This window comes from Ictalurus furcatus, chromosome 7 (assembly GCF_023375685.1).
Source record: "Ictalurus furcatus strain D&B chromosome 7, Billie_1.0, whole genome shotgun sequence".
NCBI classification, from domain to species: Eukaryota; Metazoa; Chordata; class Actinopteri; order Siluriformes; family Ictaluridae; genus Ictalurus; species Ictalurus furcatus.
Window position 1 is genome coordinate 16028695 of NC_071261.1, and position 22589 is coordinate 16051283.

General features: G+C 37.5%; 1 protein-coding gene across 2 annotated transcripts in view; it reads right to left on the minus strand.

The window, feature by feature from the left end:
• Nucleotides 1–889: 889 nt before the first annotated feature.
• Nucleotides 890–22589, minus strand: part of LOC128609961 (B-cell scaffold protein with ankyrin repeats) — a 46011-nt gene continuing 24311 nt past the window's right edge. For both annotated transcript variants that reach the window (XM_053628920.1, XM_053628919.1), the window contains 9 exons: nucleotides 13173–13242; nucleotides 12829–13062; nucleotides 9472–9534; nucleotides 9048–9223; nucleotides 7317–7380; nucleotides 4531–4560; nucleotides 4073–4152; nucleotides 3876–3911; nucleotides 890–1083 (listed from right to left, as the gene is read on the minus strand). In XM_053628920.1, the coding sequence (XP_053484895.1) occupies nucleotides 3879–3911; nucleotides 4073–4152; nucleotides 4531–4560; nucleotides 7317–7380; nucleotides 9048–9223; nucleotides 9472–9534; nucleotides 12829–13062; nucleotides 13173–13242 (750 nt within the window). In that variant the 3' untranslated portion in view covers nucleotides 890–1083; nucleotides 3876–3878. The remainder of the gene's footprint in view (nucleotides 1084–3875; nucleotides 3912–4072; nucleotides 4153–4530; nucleotides 4561–7316; nucleotides 7381–9047; nucleotides 9224–9471; nucleotides 9535–12828; nucleotides 13063–13172; nucleotides 13243–22589) is intronic.

Here is a 22589-nt window from a genome sequence, read left to right on the forward strand (position 1 = left end):
GTGGCATCTTTCCATAAGAGGCTAATGGACAAGCCGTTTCATTAATTAGGTTCATTTCATCAGCACACATCAAGTGAGTTGATTCTGGCAAGCGACAGCTGTCGTATTGGAAACGTCCTGATTTAGATTTTGGAATGACATACATGGAGGATTCTGATACAGCCTGTTCCTACTCATCAAGCTGAAGAATATACACGGTGAAGAAGGAAAGGCGAAGCTGCCTCCAGCCTAGGATCATGAAGCTCGGCTCTTTCCCAGAGCAGCAGGTGACAGGCAAAACCCACTCCTCAAATGCCACCGGGGCTGCTGGAGCCGGATCATCTCCAAAGGCAAAACTGCTGCTTCCAAACACGCCACGAGTGTGGGGGCTTTAATACATATTATTCACAAAGAGCATGATTGATCATGCAAACGTGTCCAGCTGCTTGGTTTTGGCAGGCAGACCAAGTTAGCAGCATGCCGTGCATCGCAGAGCCACTTTAGCTCTCCCGAATCCCCAGACACCACCATAACAGGCAAGACCTCACTTGCACCGCATCGTATGATTTTTTTTCCTGAGACGTTTGTTTGTGTCCTCGCATGCAGTCAGTGATCCGTATGGCACTCGAGGAGTCTGCTAGGGGAAAAGGGATGTGCAAGAACCTTGTTGGTCTATCAAAGGATCTGAATTAATAAAGACAGACCTTTTTTTTGATCAGCATGTCTAGTGAGATAGCGCCCCCTTGTGGAGATTTGATGGTGTAGCTGAGAAGGTGTATACATTTGAGGGGAAAAAATATTTTTTGAAGAATAGTATACAATTTAAGGACATTTTTTATTTCAAAGATTTTTTGATTGTAATTCATGTTACATAATCCTTATTTTTGATTAATCAAACAGTAGATGTAAAAAAAAAAAGAGAGAGAGAGAGAGAAGACTATAAGAAACATTGTACTGTGAAGACCTGTGAGTTTCATAATTATTTATTTATTTATTTATTGCATTGATTCCTTTCAGATGATTCAACTATCACAGTTCCACATTTGGATGGTTCTGGTATCCCTCCTGTCACAGCATCTTCAAACTGAAAATGTCTTGATATTTCTGAAAGAAAATGTATACACAATTTGCATCCTAATCCACTCATAACATGCAGTGCAGTTGAACTTATATGTAGCCATACTGCATGTTACTGTTAGTGGAAAAATAATTAATTAAATGGAACCTTTCCTTGTTGCTCTGATGGTACCTTCAAGCGTTCGCTATTTGTACCTTTAGTATGTATCCTTTACCTAGAAAGTTGCCTGTCATGTACCTTTAAAGCTTTATTCTAAAACTATTAAATAATTATTTATAGGTACATTATAAGATACAGTTGAGGTCATAAATTTGTATACACCAGAATCTGCAAAATTGTATTTTGCTTTTTATTTAGTCCTGCTCTGAATAAGCTATTTCAGATATCAGATGTTTACATATACAAGACACAATAATAACCGAATTTACACAAATGAACCAGTTCAAAAGTTTACACATGCTTGATTATTATTACTGTGTGTTGTTACCAGTCTGTTCAGGCTGTAATAATGATTATTGTTGTTAATGTTGATTGTTTTATTGTGTTTGTAAGGTGTCCTTGAATGTCATGTAAGGCGCCTATAAATAAAATGTACAATAATAATAATAATAATAATAATAATAATAATAATAATAATGATGATTATCAACAACCGTTTTTATGTTTTGTGATAGTTGTTCATGAGTCCCTTGTTTGTCCTGAGGAGTTAAACTACCCACTGTTCTTCAGAAAAATCCTCCAGGTCCTGCACATTCTTTGATTTTCCAGCATATTCTGTATAATTGACCCCTTTCCAACAGTGACTATATGATGCTGAGATCCATCTCTTCACACTGAGGATAACTGAGAGACTCATACAGTACAACCCCTGGCAATAATTATGGAATCACCACACATAGATGATGCTCACCTGGCTTTTTTACTTTGTAGTAAATAAATAAATCACAGATGTGCTAGCTGAACATTCTGGCTTCATTAAACATGCCTCAAACAAATTAAATTACATTGTTTTAATTAATGGCATATTTTTTCCAGATCAAATAGAGGAAAATCACAATTAGTACTTTGTTGCTCCTCCCTGGGCTTTATGGGCTTTAATGCCTGAATTTTTTGAGGCATGGACTTCACTAATGAAATCTAATATTCTCCATCAAGCTAGTTCCATCTTTTGTGAATAGAGGTTGACCGATCAGTTTTGCAGGATGGAGCCTTCTCATTGACTTTTTTTTTCATTTCCTCAATAAATTTTCAGTAGGATTGAGGTCCGGACTGTTTGCTGGCCACGTCATTGAGTTGATCTGCTTTTCCTGAAGAAAAGCTTTAACACTATTTTCTCTGTGGCAAGATGCATTATCATCCTGAAAAATGACTTCATCTTCACCAAACCTATTTTCTATTGCTGGAATTAGAAAAGTGTCCAAAATTTCAGTGTACACCTGTGCATTGACTGTTGAGGTCTCACCTGGTCCTTTACCTGACATGCAACCCCATATCATAAATTAGAACAGCACCAGACAAAAGTTCCAGCCTCATCCCCTTGTCCAATGCAGATTCATGATTCATAACTGAATATCACTTTCATCCAATCATCCACACTCCATGATTGCTTCTCTTTAGCCCACTGTAACCTTGTTTTCTTCTGTTTAGGTGTTAGAGCATGCCACACCATTGCAGCTAGCTTGTTTGGAAGATGGTAGCGCTTACATTCACCAGCTGGAAATAAAGCGATTACTTTGATTTTTGGACAGAAGATGACATGAACATCATTGTTAAATGTAAATTGTGTGCAGGTAGTAGTGAAAAACACAACCTCAAACCTCCTGAAACTCTTACTACGACAGCACAAGAATGTGAAGCTTTTGGAAATGCACCTCTCCAAGGACATGGAGGATGGCTGTAGCTCTACCATGGCTAAACAAACAAAACTAGATTTTTTATCGTGGACAGCAGGCTACAACAAACGAAAAAGAACTAATGAAGCTTGTGGCTGGATATGTGGTGAATGAAATGTTGCCTGTCTACCACGATTGACTCTGTCTTTCAAACACATCCTTGCTAAAATACCGGATGAAGGGAACAGAAGACCCCTAGGTAAAAAATCATTTGCAAGTTGAAAAGATTGTAGTCAGTTTGAGCCAGGTGTGCTTTTCATCTAGCCTGTAACTTTTATGGATTTATAGGCTGAGGAAAAAAAAGAGCTAGTTTGAAGTCTAAGCTGTGCTTATCAGCGATTCCCTGAATTTCACTAAGAGGCTCACATGTGAAGTCAGAATTTTGAAAAGAAAGGACACAATTACCTATTTTGTGGGGTGTAACAAAAAAATAATAGAATGAGTAGTGTAATGAATTACTGTTGGATGGGAGTAATAAGTGAAGTAATAATATTACATTTGAAAAGAGTAACGAGTAATAAGTAATGAATTACATTTTTTGAGTAACGAGCCCAACATGGCCTTTCAGAAGCTACATAAGATATTTACATGTTTTCCCAGAAGACAAAATAACAATTTACACTCATTTACACAATTTACACTAATTACTAAATAAAAAAGCAAAATGCAATTTTTATGATCCCTCATATTTTTTTATTATAAACATTTTGCAGATTCTGCAAGGCATATGTAAACTTATGACCTCAACTGTACATGTTAAATGTACAAAAGATAAGAGGACCACCTTAGCGAAAAGGAAAGGTATAGTGTAGCATTTTTTTCTGAGAGTGTGCAAAGAAAAAAATTTACATTCTTTCATTTGCTTCTTTAATTAAAAATTTAAATGTCCTAAACAAAGCTTTGCAAACTAATGTGATCCTACTTACCTTTTATCGCTTATCTGCTTTCCGGAAGAAATTTGACTGGGGAAAAAAGACCAACTTTGAACATGAGTGATTTTTTATTCTTGGACATATTAATTAGAGCATTGCGTACAGCAATTACGATGTGTAGGAACGCCAAATAACATCTGCAGGGTGATTAATGAAAAGTAGATGAGAACTTTTTGCATTCCAAAACTCACAGGTTGTCCTTTGACGGGTTTGCTGTAGAAATTCGCCTCTGCTTGTTGGCTTCCTCTTCTGCATTCTTTTGTAGTCACAGCTGACCAGGGTGAAAATATTTATTAGTCTGACAATAAAAGATGCACTTAGGGAGTGTTGCTAAATCTACACAGTTGTATACTGTACTGCTCATTAAAATTTATGCTCCCAAAACCACACAGCTATTAAAAGGCAGATTACATTGACACTGACAAATGGCACCTCAGAGTGTGTTTGAAATTGTGTGTACTATCTTGTACTCAACCTCTTCACACTACATAAAGATTCTATCCTTGTGTGTTTGATCCTGCTTGTTAACTGCTTCCTGTGAAAGCCAAATGTTACGGATATGAAGGAGGCTTGTACCAAGATAAAATAATAATCTCCAAGGAGATGATCCCAGCTCTTGAATGTTGAAAAGAAGCAGTGAGGCACTTACATGGCGTGTGATGAACGATGTTGATTTTATCTGTTGGACAAAGAAGAAGCTAGTTAACTTGCCTGTTTTTCAGAGCCTTCGCTTTGGCAAACTGTGATGTTTTTGCTGATTTTTTTTTAACCATTCAAGGTCAGTTTTTTCCCCCACTCTTTCATTATTTCCTCTGTACTGGTTGTATTGAGGAGTCTGTCATCTCGACATTGAATGTTCTGGACCCGATTCAGGATTGTGCACCATGACGAACACGAGAAAGATTTCACTTTGTCTTTTGATGCCTTCCCAATTAGAATTTATCACTCATAACCACTTTCCGTTATTGAATTGAGGAAACGTGTATCTTGAGAGATAATACCACAGGGTGTCCCAAAAGTCTCCACACATAGAGGAAATGAAGACCATTTTAGCTAAATGTATGAAAAATATTTCATACTTAGTGTATATATATATATATATATATATATATATATATATATATATATATATATATATATATATAATTTTTTTCTGATAGCCTTTAAGAATGCCTTTGACAAAAGAAGAACATATGGAAATCATTCTCATGACTGGATCAGGAAGCTGTTGCAGGGTTGCAATAGACTTCAAAAGGAAACATATCAAGCACATTACACATGACACTGTTGCCAAAATTATTAAAAAATTCAAAAAGACTGGAAGTGTTGCAGACCAACTGAGACGTGAACGTCCATGAACGTCCACTGATGAAGGCTCAGCCGACATGGTGCTGGAAAACGTATATATATAGAGAGAGAGCGAGAGAGCGAGAGAGAGACTTTTGGACACCCTGTATATAACCTGACTCCTTAAGATGCTTTCTTACCACATTTTTTTTAATACTCCAATGTTTTCTACTCTGCTTACTGCATCAGTATCTATGTGCTATTACCTTGGACAAGAATTTCAACATGTTTCCTTGTACTGAGGAAACAACAACAACAACAAAAAATTACACAAAAACTGACTTCTGATTAAAGTCATAAATTCATAATTATAGCTGGTACAGTCAAACTGCAAAGGTCTTAGAATTATCAGAAACAAGAGGAATCTTGGTAACACACTTTATTTGCCTTCATAACACATTCATAAGCAATCCATAAATAATGTCAAAAGCCATGCATGAAAAATTTATGAAAGGCTTATGTCAAAACCTATGAAATGAAATTCTATAGAAAGGATATGACTTTATCTTTGTACAAAAAAAAGAAAAGAGTGAAGCACTCTCACTTATCATTGCTGTCAACTGTTTGGGACTGTTTTTCTTTTTATCCTTAAAATTATTAGTTTGTTTTTACTAACAGCACATTGAGGACGTTTTGAGTATTGATTCATTTCTAAAGTGTCCACTTTGTTTTTGGAAGGTTTCTGTACTGTATCTACTTCTTATAGGAGAAATAAAAAATTATTATTAGTAAAAAATAATTTGTATACAAATTCACTTATTTATGAAGTCAATATGACAGACAAATGGATGCTTTTAATGCCCACAAATGAACCGTTAAACACATACCCTGCATGAATTATTAGTGCGTAATTTTAATGGTATATATATATATATATATATGTGTGTGTGTGTGTGTGTGTGTGTGTGTGTGTGTGTGTGTGTGTGTTTTAGATTTGTTTGATAACAAATAAAATGTCAAAATAAAACGAAATATCTTGTATTTTATTATGTTGTCACTGTTAATAAAATATGCGACCAATTTTATACTATTGTGGACAGTTTAGAGATCCATCCGCATTAGATATATACTCCGGGTCACTAACGAGACAAATATGTAATAATGATTGGCATAACATTTATGCATTTAAGGGTTAGAATAGTACTCATATTTGCATTTGTAACACTGTTATGAAGCACTATTTTTTTTTTTTTTTTTTTTATGAAGCACCTTTTGCAATTTTTTCAATGTCTCCAGAATGTACTGTTAGTAAAAACCAACCAACAACACAATAAGGAAGATGTCTTACTATCTTCATATATAGTTTTATTCAGTGTTTCCAATGCTGACAATATACAATTCATGTCTGGCTATTTACATTTTCCCAGAGTTTATGGTTCAGGCCAAACACTTCTGTATTTTTTACTTTGAAGTTGAATATTTTTGTAACATACTGTACACAGTACACCGGCATTCCGTTCTGCAGGTGGAATGGAAAACAACTTACTGGACGTTTTCAATCAGTATAAATGAATTACTTTATCACTGCAAGTGTGTTGTAACATTAGTCAGGACACTGTTGGGTTTCTGTGTCTAGAGTATAATGACTCTGTGTTTAACTGCTTGTGAGCAGGATGATGGGAAAGGGGAGGGGTGCTTTTTTTTTTTTAATAGTAAAACACTGTATACAACTGCCACAATAAAATATATAAGATTTAAACCTAGTAAACTAGGTGGAAAAAGAAATACTTGAAAAACTGCAAATTCTTAAAACCCTGAGTATCTACTTTCATATGAGCCATTACTGCAATTTACAAATAAATTCAATGCTGAACATGGACACCCAACAATACAAATTTGGGAAATTAAATTTTCTGGCTTCTGGTAAAAAGAGATAACCTATAATAAATAAATAAATAATCTGGCACAACAACTGCCCTTAGACTTCCATTATGAGTGAGATTTCAGTATGTGCTATACTCACTGTAAGCTTATCATATGTATGATACAGGTACTTCAGATAGAGATTAGATTTAAAACACTGGAGTATTTTTTTGTTTAATTCTATGAAGTGATCAATAAGTTGGAATGTTGAGGACGTGAACTGACCATAGACACAGTCGTCGTCCTCTCTGTTACTCATGATGCTTGCCCGCAACTGCCGCAGTTTTTCCTAAAACACAAAATGTTCATTACAATCTTTCTGCATAGAATCCCTCTGTACAGTACTAACCAAATCTCTTGCTTTTGCCAAATTATTCAAAAGATGCTTCTAACCACACCTGTTGGGATTTGCTTATGGGTTCAATTCAGTTGGAAACTTCACTATTCAGTGATGAAGCAACAAGTGCCACAAGCCACATGTGAGAAAGGAATAATGTGAAGGCTAAACGAAGAAACAAAGAAGCACAAAATGGATGGGTGAACTGTAGGCTGCAGAACAAGTGAAAACTCCATGGCAGGAAAAACAACAGAAATGGGTGATCCTCGTTGTGTAACATCTTATTGTCCATTAATTGCTATTGCACTGGCTCAGCATGAGAAGTGTGTTTATTTTGCCTTCTTTGCAAACCCTCCTAAGTTGCTTGATTTACTGCAGTAATGTGGAATGTTTATATTGTATATTGTATGGGCTCCTAATATGGCCATGTCTGTAAGGGTATGTTTTATCGGTGCAGCACTGCTCTACAAATTCTAACGAATGTAATGTTGATCTGTTCTCATTTTGTGTTTATTTTATGTCTACAGCCACTCTGGATCCCTACTGGAAGCATCCCATCTGGAAATGATCTGCTGACAATAATGATAAGTGATATTGATATCAGTCTGGTTTAATGAGCGTTTGGTAACAGATCTAACAGCGAATGTTGGTCCCGTTACAGCACAACGATTAGACAAAGCAAGAATACCACAATAACTACAATAGAAAAATTATATTTCAATATAATCTCTGAAAGGTCATAGGGATTTTACATTTGATAGTTAAGTCACAGCTTATAAACAAAATTATCTGATTGAAAAAAACAAACAAGTGAAGGGGAATATGAAATGGAGCATAAATGGAGGAATTTTATTAAGGGAAGCTCTACTTTTAAGTACAGAATTAATACATAACCCATTGCTTTTGGTTCAAGTGCAAATCTAAGGCCCTCCCTCCAGAGTTAATGGAACTTACTGTCCTGTTTTATTCCTCAGACACTTTCTATTAACTAGTATTGCTTATACTGTAAGTGTATATATCTATATCTATATCTATCTATCTATCTATCTATCTATCTATCTATATATATATATATATATATATATATATATATATATATATATATATATATATATATATCTTCCACCAATAAGGATTAAGCATTTTAAAATCTGGTTACCCCCAAAAGTGGAAAAATGTCATTATAATAACTCGATTGAAAAGTGACATTCACACATAACTAGCAAGGCTTTAGACATCTTTAAGCAGACTGTTTTTAACATCATGTTTGTTAAACTGGCTCTTTACTCATCATGGTCTTCATGGTCATACTCAAGATGGTTAGGGCAAGATTACATTTATGGTTTCTATAAGTTGATACATCTATAACAAGTATGTCAAAGAAAAGTTCACTTTAGGCCAAAACCCAATTTTTCTGTTTTACAGCTACATCAACTGGGATTTCCCAGACAACCACACACTTACAACAAGCATGTTAAAGCCCATCTTTTTAATTTATGATGTAATAATTAATCATTAATAGATAATAAGTCATTAATAATTATTGTATTTATATTATCAATAAATGAATTAATTTGTTTACTTATTAGCATAAGTGCAAATGTAAAATGACTAGTCACCTGCTGGATGCCATCTAATCCTCTCTGAACCCTTTGCCAGTCACTGAATCTCTCCAGGGCCTCGTCCACGCTCAGTGATCCTTTCTTCACCTGCTCCTGCAGTTTAATGAGCTCATCCAGTCCTGGAGCTGGACCCGGCATAAAGGTATCGTATGTGCACGAGTCTTGACCGCTGGCTGTGGCATGCGCCCAGCAGTTAGTGTTACACACAGAGTTAAAGAGAGATAAAGTAGGGCAGCTACACTGTGACATACATACTGAATATGTCACATTTTCACAGCACAATACAATTTTGCTCAAATGCCAAATGAAGAGGATGCACTGTAAATTTTTGTAATGGTAGGTTGTGAGTTTTATCAGTATTAAATCTTAACAAGGACATTTGACGAAAGCACACTGCTTTGTGTGATGTATTATATCTTACTTTGCTTAGCAGGAAAAGAGTAAAGAGTTTCAGTATCTCCCTGGGACATTTTCTTCTGGAACACTAGGAAGAAATCAAAGACAGGCAGCAATAATCACTGGCCTGGTTTTCTCATTGGAGCAGCTCTACTGTAGGCTGCTGTCATGTGCTTCAACAGTAAGAATGCAACCAATCCACTAGGTGGCATCACATAACAAAAAAGATGCAGTTTGCACAAGAAAAAAACCTGATGAATTCCCTACAGTAACTAGGCTTATTACTAAGCATAATTAGTATTACCAAAATAACATCATATGATAATAACATATGTAGACTGGAAGGAACCTCTTTTTCTGCACTCACTGAAACAAAACATAAACACGAGACTTGCTGAGATCATTGAAAGGAGGAAAATTGAATTAAAGTGAAGGATACCCTTTCTGAAACTATTGATTATTTGTAAGAGCTTTAAACAAAAGGCTGCTGATGCGCTCGGTTATTTCAGCATGACACAGTGCCATACTCCTGTATTGGTTTTTTCCGACCATTTTGTCATTTGCACCATGGTGTGACTTACAGGCACACAATGTGAGGATAAAGTAGCTTTTATGAATACATCCTGAACTTCAGCCATGACTAAATTACCCGTATACCAGATAGCCATATAGTAGCATACACTCTCCGAAGAAACGTGTACTACACTGTATTTTTATCTTGTCATAGGTGGTATGCCTTTTGTAACCTTAGTACATATCAATTATCTTGCATTGTGAAAGGAGTTTGCTTTACCTTAAGGACCACTCTTCAAAGTACATTTAATTAGCTTTTAGAGTAATACTTTTAAAGGTACACACTAGTGGGAACTTTCCACACTAAAGGTGGCAAGGAAAGGTACAGTTTAGTATGCTTTTATCTGAGAAGGTAATGCAGCAGCTTTATGGCTGTAACAATAGCTGGAATTTAAGCACGAGCAGCTCAGATGAGCTCTGGTCCCTCCCCGTTCAACTCTATAAACACTGAGTGGGTCTAGAAATCCGATCAGTGCGTGGGCGAGAGATTACAGAGGATGGAAAAGTCTTTCTTTTTGTCCCCCTCCTCAACCCCCACACCCCTCTGTCATTTCATGTTGTAGGATGGAAGAGGTGGAAAACATGTGTAATGCATGATGTCGGCGCTACTTGGCCCCCTTGAGCTGCTCTGATTGGTTGCAGATGCATGAAGTAGTAGCCTCACTCTCCTTCCCGCTCTCCATGTCTTTGGGAGTGACTATGTGTTGGTGTGTTTTTATATTCAGAGACTCATTGTGCTCAAAAGCAACTGTACTATTCTCTTGCTCATGTCCCTTGGCACTAATAACACTCAGATCATATTGGCACCGTCGTTTAAGCCTGCTGAGGATTTGCTGATCAGTACAACAAGGTCTTATTAAACAGGATAAAAGCTTTTCGCCTGGGAATTTACTTGCACACTAAATTAATGCAAGTATAATGCTTAATATTGTCTGATAAAGAGTCATTCATCATCACACATATTAGGCCCAGTGGAGAAGCTGGCACAAACACACACACACACACACACACACACTGCCTTATATCATTCATCCTCACAATAATGCTGGTCTGAGCACAGCATCACACTTGACTAAAATCTAGTGCGGTGCATATGCAGGAGAAATTTGACCCTAAAACAGTAGCAGCACACCCACCAAGTCTTTTTCTCCATAAATACTCGCCAAAAGGAGCAGTCTGCTGTGTGCTATCAGCTGTATGAGCTTAGATTTTCCTTTAAAAAAAAAAGCAGTCTAGTTATTTGACATACAAAACAGCTTTTTATGCTGTTGTTTCTGAGGGAATCAGAAACAGTGGTCTGCTGGTACTGACACACGGATGGGAAAGATTTATTTCAGAAAAATCGTCCCTGTCCATCATCCGTGTTTAATGAATAATTTCATTTCCCGCCATCATTCCACGTGAACACGATGGCGCTGGTTGAACTGTGTCAACAGAAAAGCAATCATTCTAGCTGAGCCTAACTCGCAGCTCATTTCTGGATGGCACAATGAAAAAGGTAAAAACAGATGATAATCGTTTCATCTCTGATGAAAGGAAGAAACGTTTTCGAGGGAAAATGGAGAAATGAACATGAGAGCGAGAGGGAGAGAGCAGGGTTTGTTGAACAACAGCCATGGCATTGCTCATGTTTTCATTCTCCCTTCTGTATTAATATATGAAAAATGAGGTTTTCACAAAACAGCTCTAGAAACACACGCTAGTTACCATCTGTTTCCTACAAAACAGCATCTGATATCACTGCAATATATCTCGCTGCATGAGCCGAACAACTGACTTGTACACACTGAGACACTCTCCAGGACTATTAACTGTTAAAAACAATTAATGACTCGTTACTTTCACTTCTTCTTACCTAAAGTTTTGTCTTTACAGCAATGCTTTAGATAAAACCATCCTATTTCACTATTCCTTGAATCTGTGCAAATGAAACTGTAAAATAGTGAAGTATCATTCTGCACCATTACAAGTGAGCAATTCAGAAGAGAGTTTGGTTGCACAGTTCATGCAAAGGTCTTGTTCTCATGATAAAGCACCACTAGGCTTAGCCTCTCTCTCTCTCTCTCTCTCTCTCTCTCTCTCTCTCTCGTACAGGCTACAGATCAGGAGAGTCTAAATGATTTATTAAGCTCTAACAATACAAGTCAGTTGGCACCTTCAACTTGTTGAATTATTAATGCAGCTGAAATTGAACATTTAAGAACTTGCTGCCTGTGATGAACGATGCAAATTTGGGCCTCACTTTCCCATGTCGTCGGTTATGGGAGTACAGGCGGGAAAGAAAAAAAAATTAAGTATTTATAAACATTACTGATTCACCTGCGTAAGAGAGCAGCAGAACCTGTCTTAATGAGCGAGGAGTGTGTTTTCAGGAACACAAGAACAAGTACAAGAACACATTGTGGAGACATTTGTATGCCCAATAATAACACTATAACCATAACCCTGGGGTGGGGGTGGGGGGTGGGGGGTAATGGTGGCATAGTGATTTGCATGTTTGCCTCACATCTCCGGGCTTGGGGGGGGGGGGGGGGTCAAATCCCACCTCCAAACTGTGTGCATGGAGTTTGCATGTTCTCCCTGTGCTTTGGGGGTTTCCTCTGGGTACTCCAGTTTCCTCCATCAGTTCAAAGACATGCACTGTAGGCTGATTGGCATTTCCAAATTGTCCATAGTGTGTGAACAGGTTTGCGTCCAGGGTGTCCCCCGCCTTGTGTCCCGAGTCCCCTGGGAAAGGCTCCAGGCTTCCCACGACCCTATGTAGGATAAGCGGTACAAAAAATGGCTGGGTGGAAGATTGGATTCTTACCCTGGGCGATGTAAGGTACATTCTCCTCCTTGGTGGGGAGACTCTCAGGTCGAGGGGCAGGTGCAGGAGGGCGGTTTGCCATCGCCATTGAGCTGCTGGAGGTCAAGATAGTGTCATATTCTTCATTATTCACTTCAAGTGTATAGGGATCGTCGTATGTCTCCACCTGCACTTTAGCATCTCTGGCTCCCCCTGTGTGAAGCTGCTCACGGCTGTCGGCAACCCGCAGATTCACTGCAGGATCAAAACAGCACATGTTGATTGGGTGTAATAATTACTCCATGCTTTATTGCACAGTGAACTGTTTATTACAAGAAGATACAGTACAGTAAGCAGATATTTACCAGTACTGCCCATCATCTCATACACGTCATCACTCGTGTCATCACTCGTGTCATCACCACTACTCTTTGCCTATACAAACACAGTCAATTAGACTTTAAATTTTTTTTAGGTAGTAATGAAAATATCAATCCTGCAACACATTAAATATATTTATATTGAAATATTTGGGATGTGCTTGGGTAATTCTGGTGCTAATTTGTTGGTTGATGCTTTTTTAAAAAATAAAAATAAAAAATAAAAAAATAATTTATTATACCTATGCAATATTATTAGTCATGCTGACATCTCAGGGCACCATTGCTAGCAGTTACAGTGGTGTTTTATAGAAGAAAGAATGTCAACAATCTCAGACATGAGGAATATCGGTATCTACTAAACCAAAGAGCTAGATCCTATTTTCTCACTCACTATTTTTCATACAATTAAATATTAAAGAGAAATCCAATGTAGAAGAAGTGGAGACAGCAAATTGTGGATTCATAGAGTTGGCTCATAAGATCTATAAGATGGCAAGCCGATTGTACTGACAGTTGAAGCTTTGGGAACTTATCTGTTTGAGGAGAGTGTACAGATGAGGAGGTGAGAGAGAGGAACAGACTAAAGGACTGCATCAGTATCTTTAGGCAAAGATGAAGAGAGGGTGAATTCCCACCCCACTTGTGCCATTGTCAAAAGGTAGTCAAATGGCATTGTGGGTAATGTACAGTAGGAAACTGTTAAGCAAAGTGAAACTTGACCAACATTTCAATGAAACTCAAGTCAAAAAATTGAATTACAAAATAAATCTTGAATGACACACCACTAAAGATCACGTTATTTATGAAGGTTAATATAGAACTAGTTCAGAATGGATTTTTCCTTTAATGAATGGTGCAACTTTAAGTTCATGAGTCTAATCTAATAATAAGAACTAAGCAATCATATAATCACCACTGATGGCTTGACCTGAGCATAAACTGATTTTAATTAATACAGTAATTAGCTGCATGCCTGATGATGAACATGTTAAATCATTTCTGCTATTATTAAACTGCCACTTATTGTGAGTCAGAGCTAGTGTGTAGGAATGAACTGCCTTTATTTATCTAGCAGTTACTCTGTTACATGCATTTCAGCATAACCACAACAGCATGCATTTTTTTTTCCTCTTCAGTGGCAAAAATGTACTAAAGCACTCTGACTTTATGCTTTATGACATTTTTACATCCACTGGCTTAACTTTTGTGTTTAAGATTTTAAAAAAAAAACACCAGGAAAAGAGCAAAATCTATCCTTTTAACAAGGAGAGATATAACCAAGTGCTAACAGGTCTGAGTCTGCCAATGATGCGGTCTGGAACAGAGCAGAAAGAAGTGTCTAATTCATCAATCACAGCTTGCAAACGCAGTCCATTCAAACATGCAATTCAGGCTGTACAAACATGTAATTTAGCCCGTAATTCTGAGCCAAAGATTCGATTCTGTGCTCGCCTAGTGTTACAACTGCCTTTGTCATTAATGCTGCAATTAAAGGAGAGATATTTAAAAGTCTTTAAAGTGTGAGAATTACGTGATGCTCTTTTGTTCTCTATATCTCAAGGTCCCGTCAGTTTTGCCAACCTCGCTGAATCAATTCGTGAAGCACAACAGTAATGTGCAAAAGCAAGGCCCCGGTCACTGGGGAAACAGCAGACAACTCAATTTGCATCAAAGTAGATTATGTGTCGGTTGTGTGAGATGAACAATGAGACTATTCATACCACTCATACACATACTGACCACAGCTACAGAAAATTCATTCGGCTCAAAACGCAGAAAGTGTGTGGTGAATTGATGAGTGGGGACCATTGAAAGTACGCACTTTACCATGCCGCATGTTTCAGCCTACAGGTACAATTCTCTATGCACTGTTCCTTAGCAACCTCCTCCATTCACTCTGAATAATAGCCCACACTCTTCCCCTTTAGTATTGATAATGCACATTAGCATTCTGTGATATGAATATATTCATTAGAGTAGAAAGCGAGGATTAACAGATATACAAGACAACCTAATTACGCATCACAAGTCGAAAGAGATGCGAATGATGGTGACTTTGATGTCAGGCATGAGTGGAACAACATGGTTTTCCACAAGTGCCTTCCTAATGAATAATTTAAGTATTTTTTTCCCATATAAAAAAAAAAAAACCATGTGTCAACAGAATGACAGATGTTTAAGAACTGGAAAGGAACAAGGGGACATTTAGGGACAATTCATTGCATTGGGACCACATTTCCATGCTATTGCTTTACAGACACAACATATTAGATTTATAGCTTTATATATATTTAGCTATGATTTTATTACATGGGATTACTGCAGGTTTTGTTCTATAAAATATTTGCAACTACTATATGTGTGTGATAATTATCTGCCTAAATATCTGATAGATCTATAAATATGTCACTTGTTTTTGTGTTGTTGTTTTTTTGTTGACAAATTTCTGCAAAAGGTTCAATGATATTATATTATAGTATATTACTTATTTCACATTACATACAGGCTAATGAATGTTAATTATAAGTACTTGTGTACACACAAGTGTCCTTGCTTTTCCTTACTTAACAGAAACACTTCCAAGTACTTTCTGATTTCAGAATAAAGGAAAAAGTAGTGCTACCCATTCTTTGAACCATGTCATATAATAATATTTGTGACTTGTTCCCGTTTTTCTACCATAATAAATCAAGTGAACACTGTCTGAGCTGCATATGAGCAACTATAGACTATAATGTATTTTGGAAACCTGCTATGAAGAGTGTGGATTTCATGAGGGTTTAAATGAACTGGAACAAATGTCATTTCTCAAACATTGTGTTTCACACCATATAGATAAGGTCACCACTGTGCAAGTGCATTTTGATGTTTATTATACACTGATATTAATTATCATGAAAAAATATAGAATACGTCTCACAAATGAAAGGCTGTGAAAAAGACGGTTGCAGTATGACAGTTCAGTGAGAGTTCATGTTTTGAATGTTTCATTTAGGACACCGTATTGGGACAATGGTACTTTATATCATGAAGCAGCTTCTACTCTGTAGTTCAGAGCTGTTAGTTCAGACTGCATTTGACTACCCTGCGCTAACTGAAAGAGCCCAGTGTTACAGTTTAACATGGCAGCCGTTAGCATTCAAATTTCAAGCAAATCTCAGAGCCAGGGCAGTGTTGCGTTTTTGAATTCTTACTTTACAGAGATGCACATTTGAACTAACACCACTGTGAAAAAGTTGCCAAGTGGTGCATTGTTAATGCATCTGCTTCAAGTGTATTAGCAGGAATGTGTCAAAAATGCAGCGTTTCTCATGAAGTCTTGTTCACATTATTAAGTCTGAACTACTTCTGTATCAGTTTTTTTAAAACCAGTCTATACATATGAAAAAGCACCGGAAACTATTCAATCTCAGTAATGTTGCTCAGGTAATGACTTTTTAATGGAGATATTGCTCCTGTACCCTTCTGCTCTCCGGACCTGCCTGAATCCTCCTGATACCCTACTTCTGGTTGGAGTTCTCTTCACGACTGGGTGGAGAATTCATCAAATGAAAAAATAAAAAAACAATGATAAATGCTTAAGCAGGTTCATGACAGTTGGCATGTAAAGTAACCATTTGAATACTGCCGTTAAGTAAGCTGTTACAAAACATTTTACTATAAAAATTACGGAATCCATGTTAAGAGTGACTCCCTGTGGATTCACTCCCTTCCTGAGATATAGAGTACAAGCTGTGGACATTTTGATAGGCAAAAAACCAACTTAGGAAGCTTTCACACTTGGCCCGAATCATTGAGTCTATACCCATGACAAATCCGGGGCCTGTTTCGCAGGTTTGCTTTAATACAGAAGAATTCCATCCTGTGGATCAATTCCATCCATCCATCCATCCATCCATCCATCTTCAACCGCTTACTCCTTTTCAATGTCACAGGGAACCTGGAGCCTATCCCAGGGAGCATCGGGCACAAGGCGGGGTACACCCTGGACAGGGTGCCAGTCCATCGCAGGGCACACTCACATACACACTCACATACCCATTCATACACTACGGACACTTTAGACACGCCAATCAGCCTACCATGCATGTCTTTGGACTGGGGGAGGAAACCGGAGTACCCGGAGGAAACCCCCACAGCACAGGGAGAACATGCAAACTCCGCACACACAGAGTCGCGGGAATCGAACCCCGACCCTGGCGGTGTGAGGCGAACATGTTAACCACTAAGCCTGACCCCTTCGGCTTTTCGGACCTGCCTGAATCATCCTGATACCCTACTTCTGTTTGGAGTTCCCATCACTTGGAAACCACTCCCTGCTGCTGAGGATGGGCCCATATGGACAGACTAAAGATACACTTTGATACACTGTTATTGAAGATGGCTTTGTACTGCAATTAATATAAACAGTTTTGCTACCATGGCTTAGGAGTAAAATTGCCATGATAGCTTTAAGACTACAATTGCAACAAAGTGTTTTGCACCCAAGTCTCCATCAGTGAACTTCAAACTCTTTAAATGAACTATTTTAATTGTATCTATATCAGGTGAATGGTGTAGGACTTGCAGAATTTTTTAATATATGGTCCCCCACTTGTTTAGGGATCAAAAGTCATTGGACAATTGGCTGCTCAGCTGTTCCATTGCCAGATGTGTGTATATCTCTCTTTATTTCACTTACAATAATCAGATAAAAAGTTCTAGAGCTGATTTCAAGTGTGGCATTTGCATTTGGAAACTGTTGGAAGAGCTGTCAATGTCAGTGAAGCAAAACAAACCCCTCAGAGAGATAGAAAAAACATTAGGTATGGCAAAAACATTAGGTATGGCAAAATCAACTATTTGGTGAATTCCTAAAAAGAAAGAATGCACTGGTGAGGTCAGGAATACCAAAAGGCCCAGAAGACCATGGAAAACAAATGTTGTGGATGACAGAAGAATTCTTTCCCTGGTAGGTATTATCTGTGTCAAAGTCAATAATCAAGAGAAATCTTCATCAGAGTAAATACAGAGGGTTTACCTCAGAAACGGGAAGACCAGATTGGCGTTTGCCAAAAAAAAGAAATGAAGGAAAAACATCCTAAAGAAAGATGAGACAAAGATAAACTTCAAGATAAAGATAAATGGAAAGATCAGATTAAGAAGAGTCACATTATAATCATTACGATTATGTGGCTCTGACATACCAGAAGTGCACTGTGTTAAAGTCAGTTGTGATATTCTTACATAACACCAGCCCAGAAAGTGTCATAATATAACATTATTACCAATATATCACTGACTCAAAGTCTCTCTGATGGCCACTGGAAAAAAATTCATCAATTTAAAAAAAAAAAAATCTTGATAAATGCTTAAGCAGGTTCATGACAGTTGGCATGTAAATTAGCCATTTCAATACTGCCTTTAAATAAGCTGTTACCAAACATTTTACTATAAAGATTACGGAATCCATGTTAAGAGTGACTCCCTGTGGACTCCTTTATAATCCTTCCTGAGATATAGAGTACAAGCTGTGGACATTTTAACAGGCAGAAAACCAACTTAGGAAGCTTTCACACTTGGCCCGAATCATTGAATCTATACCCATGACAAATCCGGGGCCTGTTTCGCAGGTTTGCTTTAATACAGAAGAATTCCATCCTGTGGATCTCTCCTATGCTAATAAATAAATAGGTTTGCAGGTTAGTTTTATTGTTTTATTAGTGTGTTCCTTTGGTAGAAAAGAACAGTACTTCGACATAGATGCAAGACATGTCATCATGCAGGAATACCAGAAAATGAGGAGCCATTCTCATTATAAGAAGGCTTTTAGCCATGTAAACCGGCACAAGATGTGCATTTTTCATTATGGTCTCAGAGTAAGCACTCACACCACAATTAATTACTCACACAATTAATTAGCTAATTACAGTGTTCCACATCTCATTTTATATATCAGTAAGGCATTCCATCTCTCTGCTGGCCATAATAACGTTTTCCTCAGCATCGAAAGACTTGAAACAGGAAGTAATGAAAAGTAACTTAAACCAATCATGGTTACCTTCCCCAAATGGGGACATAACCAGGGGTCTGTTGACGTAAGCAAGGACCAGGTCTGGTTCTCTGGACTGTTCCAAAACTTTCACACTCTACCAAAGTAGAACCCTGGGCAAAAAGCCCTGGGTCAAGTGTGAAAATGACCTTAGATTACGTAGTACTTAATCATGCGCTTTGACTTATTCAATGGTCTAGAACATATCATTTCAGAATTTCAGCACAAAGGAACACGGTGGGGGAGCACTGAAGCTTTCACCAGGGAAATAAATAAAAAGTGAACCTACTACACATCCAGTAAGGAAACTTAACCCTGCACTGGAAAAAAGGGAGAAAAAGATCTCTGGGCTCAACACTAAATCTGCTCTCCTCCAGATTTCATGCTTAGTGCTACACATTCTGAGTCAATGTTGCTGTGGTTACAGACTTCTGCCGGCCAGGAGAGTGACAAGGAGTGGATCAAAATGATTTAGAGAGGAGAAACATGCTGAAAAGCTAAGACTGGGGATGGATGGTTTGATGACAAACTTTACATCGTTTCATCATTTGTTTGAGGCTTGAGCATCATACACTAAGGAAAGGTCAGCATCATGAGTACGTACAGTAAAGCATGCACCACCATGACTCCAACATAAGAAAAGCAAACAAGCACTTAACCTTGTTCAACAAACAGTCTCAGGATGTCAGGGTGTTCAAGAATTAAGACCTAATGCATGTCAATTTCAATTAAAGGAATCATCAAACCATAACTTTTAAGTGACGATGTGCTGTAGCCACAGTCACAGGAAGGGCTGCGTGTTGTCATAGTCGCAGAATGGCTACCGCACTTGATTGCTGTTGCATCCGGTTTCATCAGACTCAGAGCTGCTATTGCCAAGGAGCTGTTTAGAGCTCTTCCACTGGCACGAGGGTGCCTATGGATTGCAATTTGGCTGGGTAAAGTAACTCCCAATGCCTGAGTTAATCTATTTATAAACCCAGTGATTGATCACACCATGCATTCACCAGTGCTGCCACTTGTGCTCTGCCATTAGCAACATGATGAAACAAATCAAATGATCAGCTATCCAGTGAAGCAAGTCAGTATCCCAAATGGCTTACTTAAAAAAATGTATTAATTAAAAATAACTATTAATATAACTACTTGTCCACAACTCATCACTTTAATTACTTTAACAGCTACTGCCATTTTGTCATTTGAATTTTTTTAGTGTTTGAAGGTTGTCCCAATATGATTCCAGCAGCCTCATCAAAGGAAGAGAGATGACATGTTTATGAGCGTAAGCTGAAATAAGACCCGAGACCAAATGCAACCTGCTCACAATAGAATTACCCCATTAAGCCATGCTGACCTTTTAAGTGGATGTCATGATTTGCCTCATATGTTAGCAGGAGCATAAAGAGCGGTGTTTATGTCAGCAGGGGCAAACTCTTAAGAATGGGCCTCGTGTTATTCGTGTGGTTGACTGGGAATTTTTTTTACCAGGCAACATAGTCTCATTTAGACGCCCCAGAGTAGGAAGGGAATGGGCTGAAAGTGTCTGTGCCCCTGGAGCAATGTAGGATTAAGTGTGTTACACAAGGGCATAACAACAGTGCTCAAGGGGACCTTACTGTATCACACTGACATGGCAATATTTACAGTCAAGTTTAAACCCTTTTTAACTTGATGAATGATTTACTGAACAATAGGAAAATGGAGAACAATCAACTGTGAACAACTGTGAACTATGAAAACCTGACAGGCATGGAAGGACTCAAAGCTGAGCTCTAAGTTAATTATTTTAACATGCATCATTTTATGTTTTGATCTTCTTATACCACAGTAATTTGCCAACAATGAAGATTTTTATTAAAGAACACATCATACTTTCTAATCAGTTGATAGTTGCAGTATTGTGGAACATCTATGAAATAAGTTAGTTACTGTCATAGAAAACTTCACCTTTTCGATGATTACATTATTTTTATGTTTGTTTATGTAGAGTGAACAGTATACAAGTCTCTGTGTTGTTGCTATAGAAACAATAATGTATTAGAAGGAAAGTATTAATATAAACCTTGGAGCTGGAAATAAATCAAGCAACAGTACTATGGTATAAAATATGTAAATAGCCCAAGTCAGAGTAATTAAAAGAAAAGAAGCTTTCTTTTTTCCCCTTTTCATCTAGTTAATAAACTTTTGTCCACCCTTGCTAATATGCATGACTTGTATGTAAAGAAGCAAAGGAGAAGGGATCGTCATAGGGGTGGAGTTAGCATTCATCTTTTTTCTCAAGACTTATTCTTATACAGTAAATTCATGCAAAATCCAACTTCATCTCCCTCATTTGTATAGATTTCTCATGAGCTCAGGTTCACAAATAAACTGTCCTACTGAGAGATCACCCTCACGTTAACATATACCTAAGCATCCTCTTTGATTTAAGATTTTACAGTCTAATTTCTCCTTGGAAAAAGGTTGCATTGGCATTATTATGTATTATGTACTATTAAAATTGGAAGTCTATGTTTGAAAACAGAATAAATTAATAATTTAAGCAGGAGTGAATTCAAACAATGTGCTGTATGTGGGTTTTCAGTGTGGTTACATGTTGCAGAAAACAAAAAAGATGAACTACTAATCAGATTCCCATGTGTACCAATGCCATTCAGTGAAACAGTAAAAGCCTAACAGTCAGCTCTACCAAACTGAATTACTTTATTAACAAGTCCACTGAACCTAATTACAGCATTACAGTATGTTGCCCAAAACTGGACATTGTTTCATAATGTCACCAAAGAAGAATAATGGGGATAATATGAGGTCAGGAGATGTAGCAAATTAATGGTGCACAAGTAAAGTAGGAGCTTTTCCTAACTCATTTTCTCCTCTTCTACATTGTTGTTTGTAAAGCATATCATGTTAATTAGATGGGTAAAGGCATCATCAATCAATGATTATACACACACCGTATGTCTCAAATAACATTGTTTTGCACAATAATTTTCACAAAATTACAAGTCTAGAAAGCATTATGATCCCTCCATATTTAATTGCCCTAGTTTGTTTAATCCGGTGCTATGGTGAGAAAAAGGATTAACCAATAAGAATCACATATTTTCTTGCCGAATAGGAGATACACTATATGGCCAAACATATGTAGACACCTTACCATCACCCCTATATGTGGGCCTTTCCCAAACAGTTGCCACAAAGTTGGAGGCATCTGATTGTCTAGAATGTCTTTGTATGTTGTAGTATTAGTGGTAACCAAGATACCCAAACATGTTCCAGCATGACAATGCCCCTGTGCACAAAGCGAGCTCCATAAAGACATGGTTTGCCAAGGTTGGTGTGGAAGAACTTGAGTGGACTACACAGAT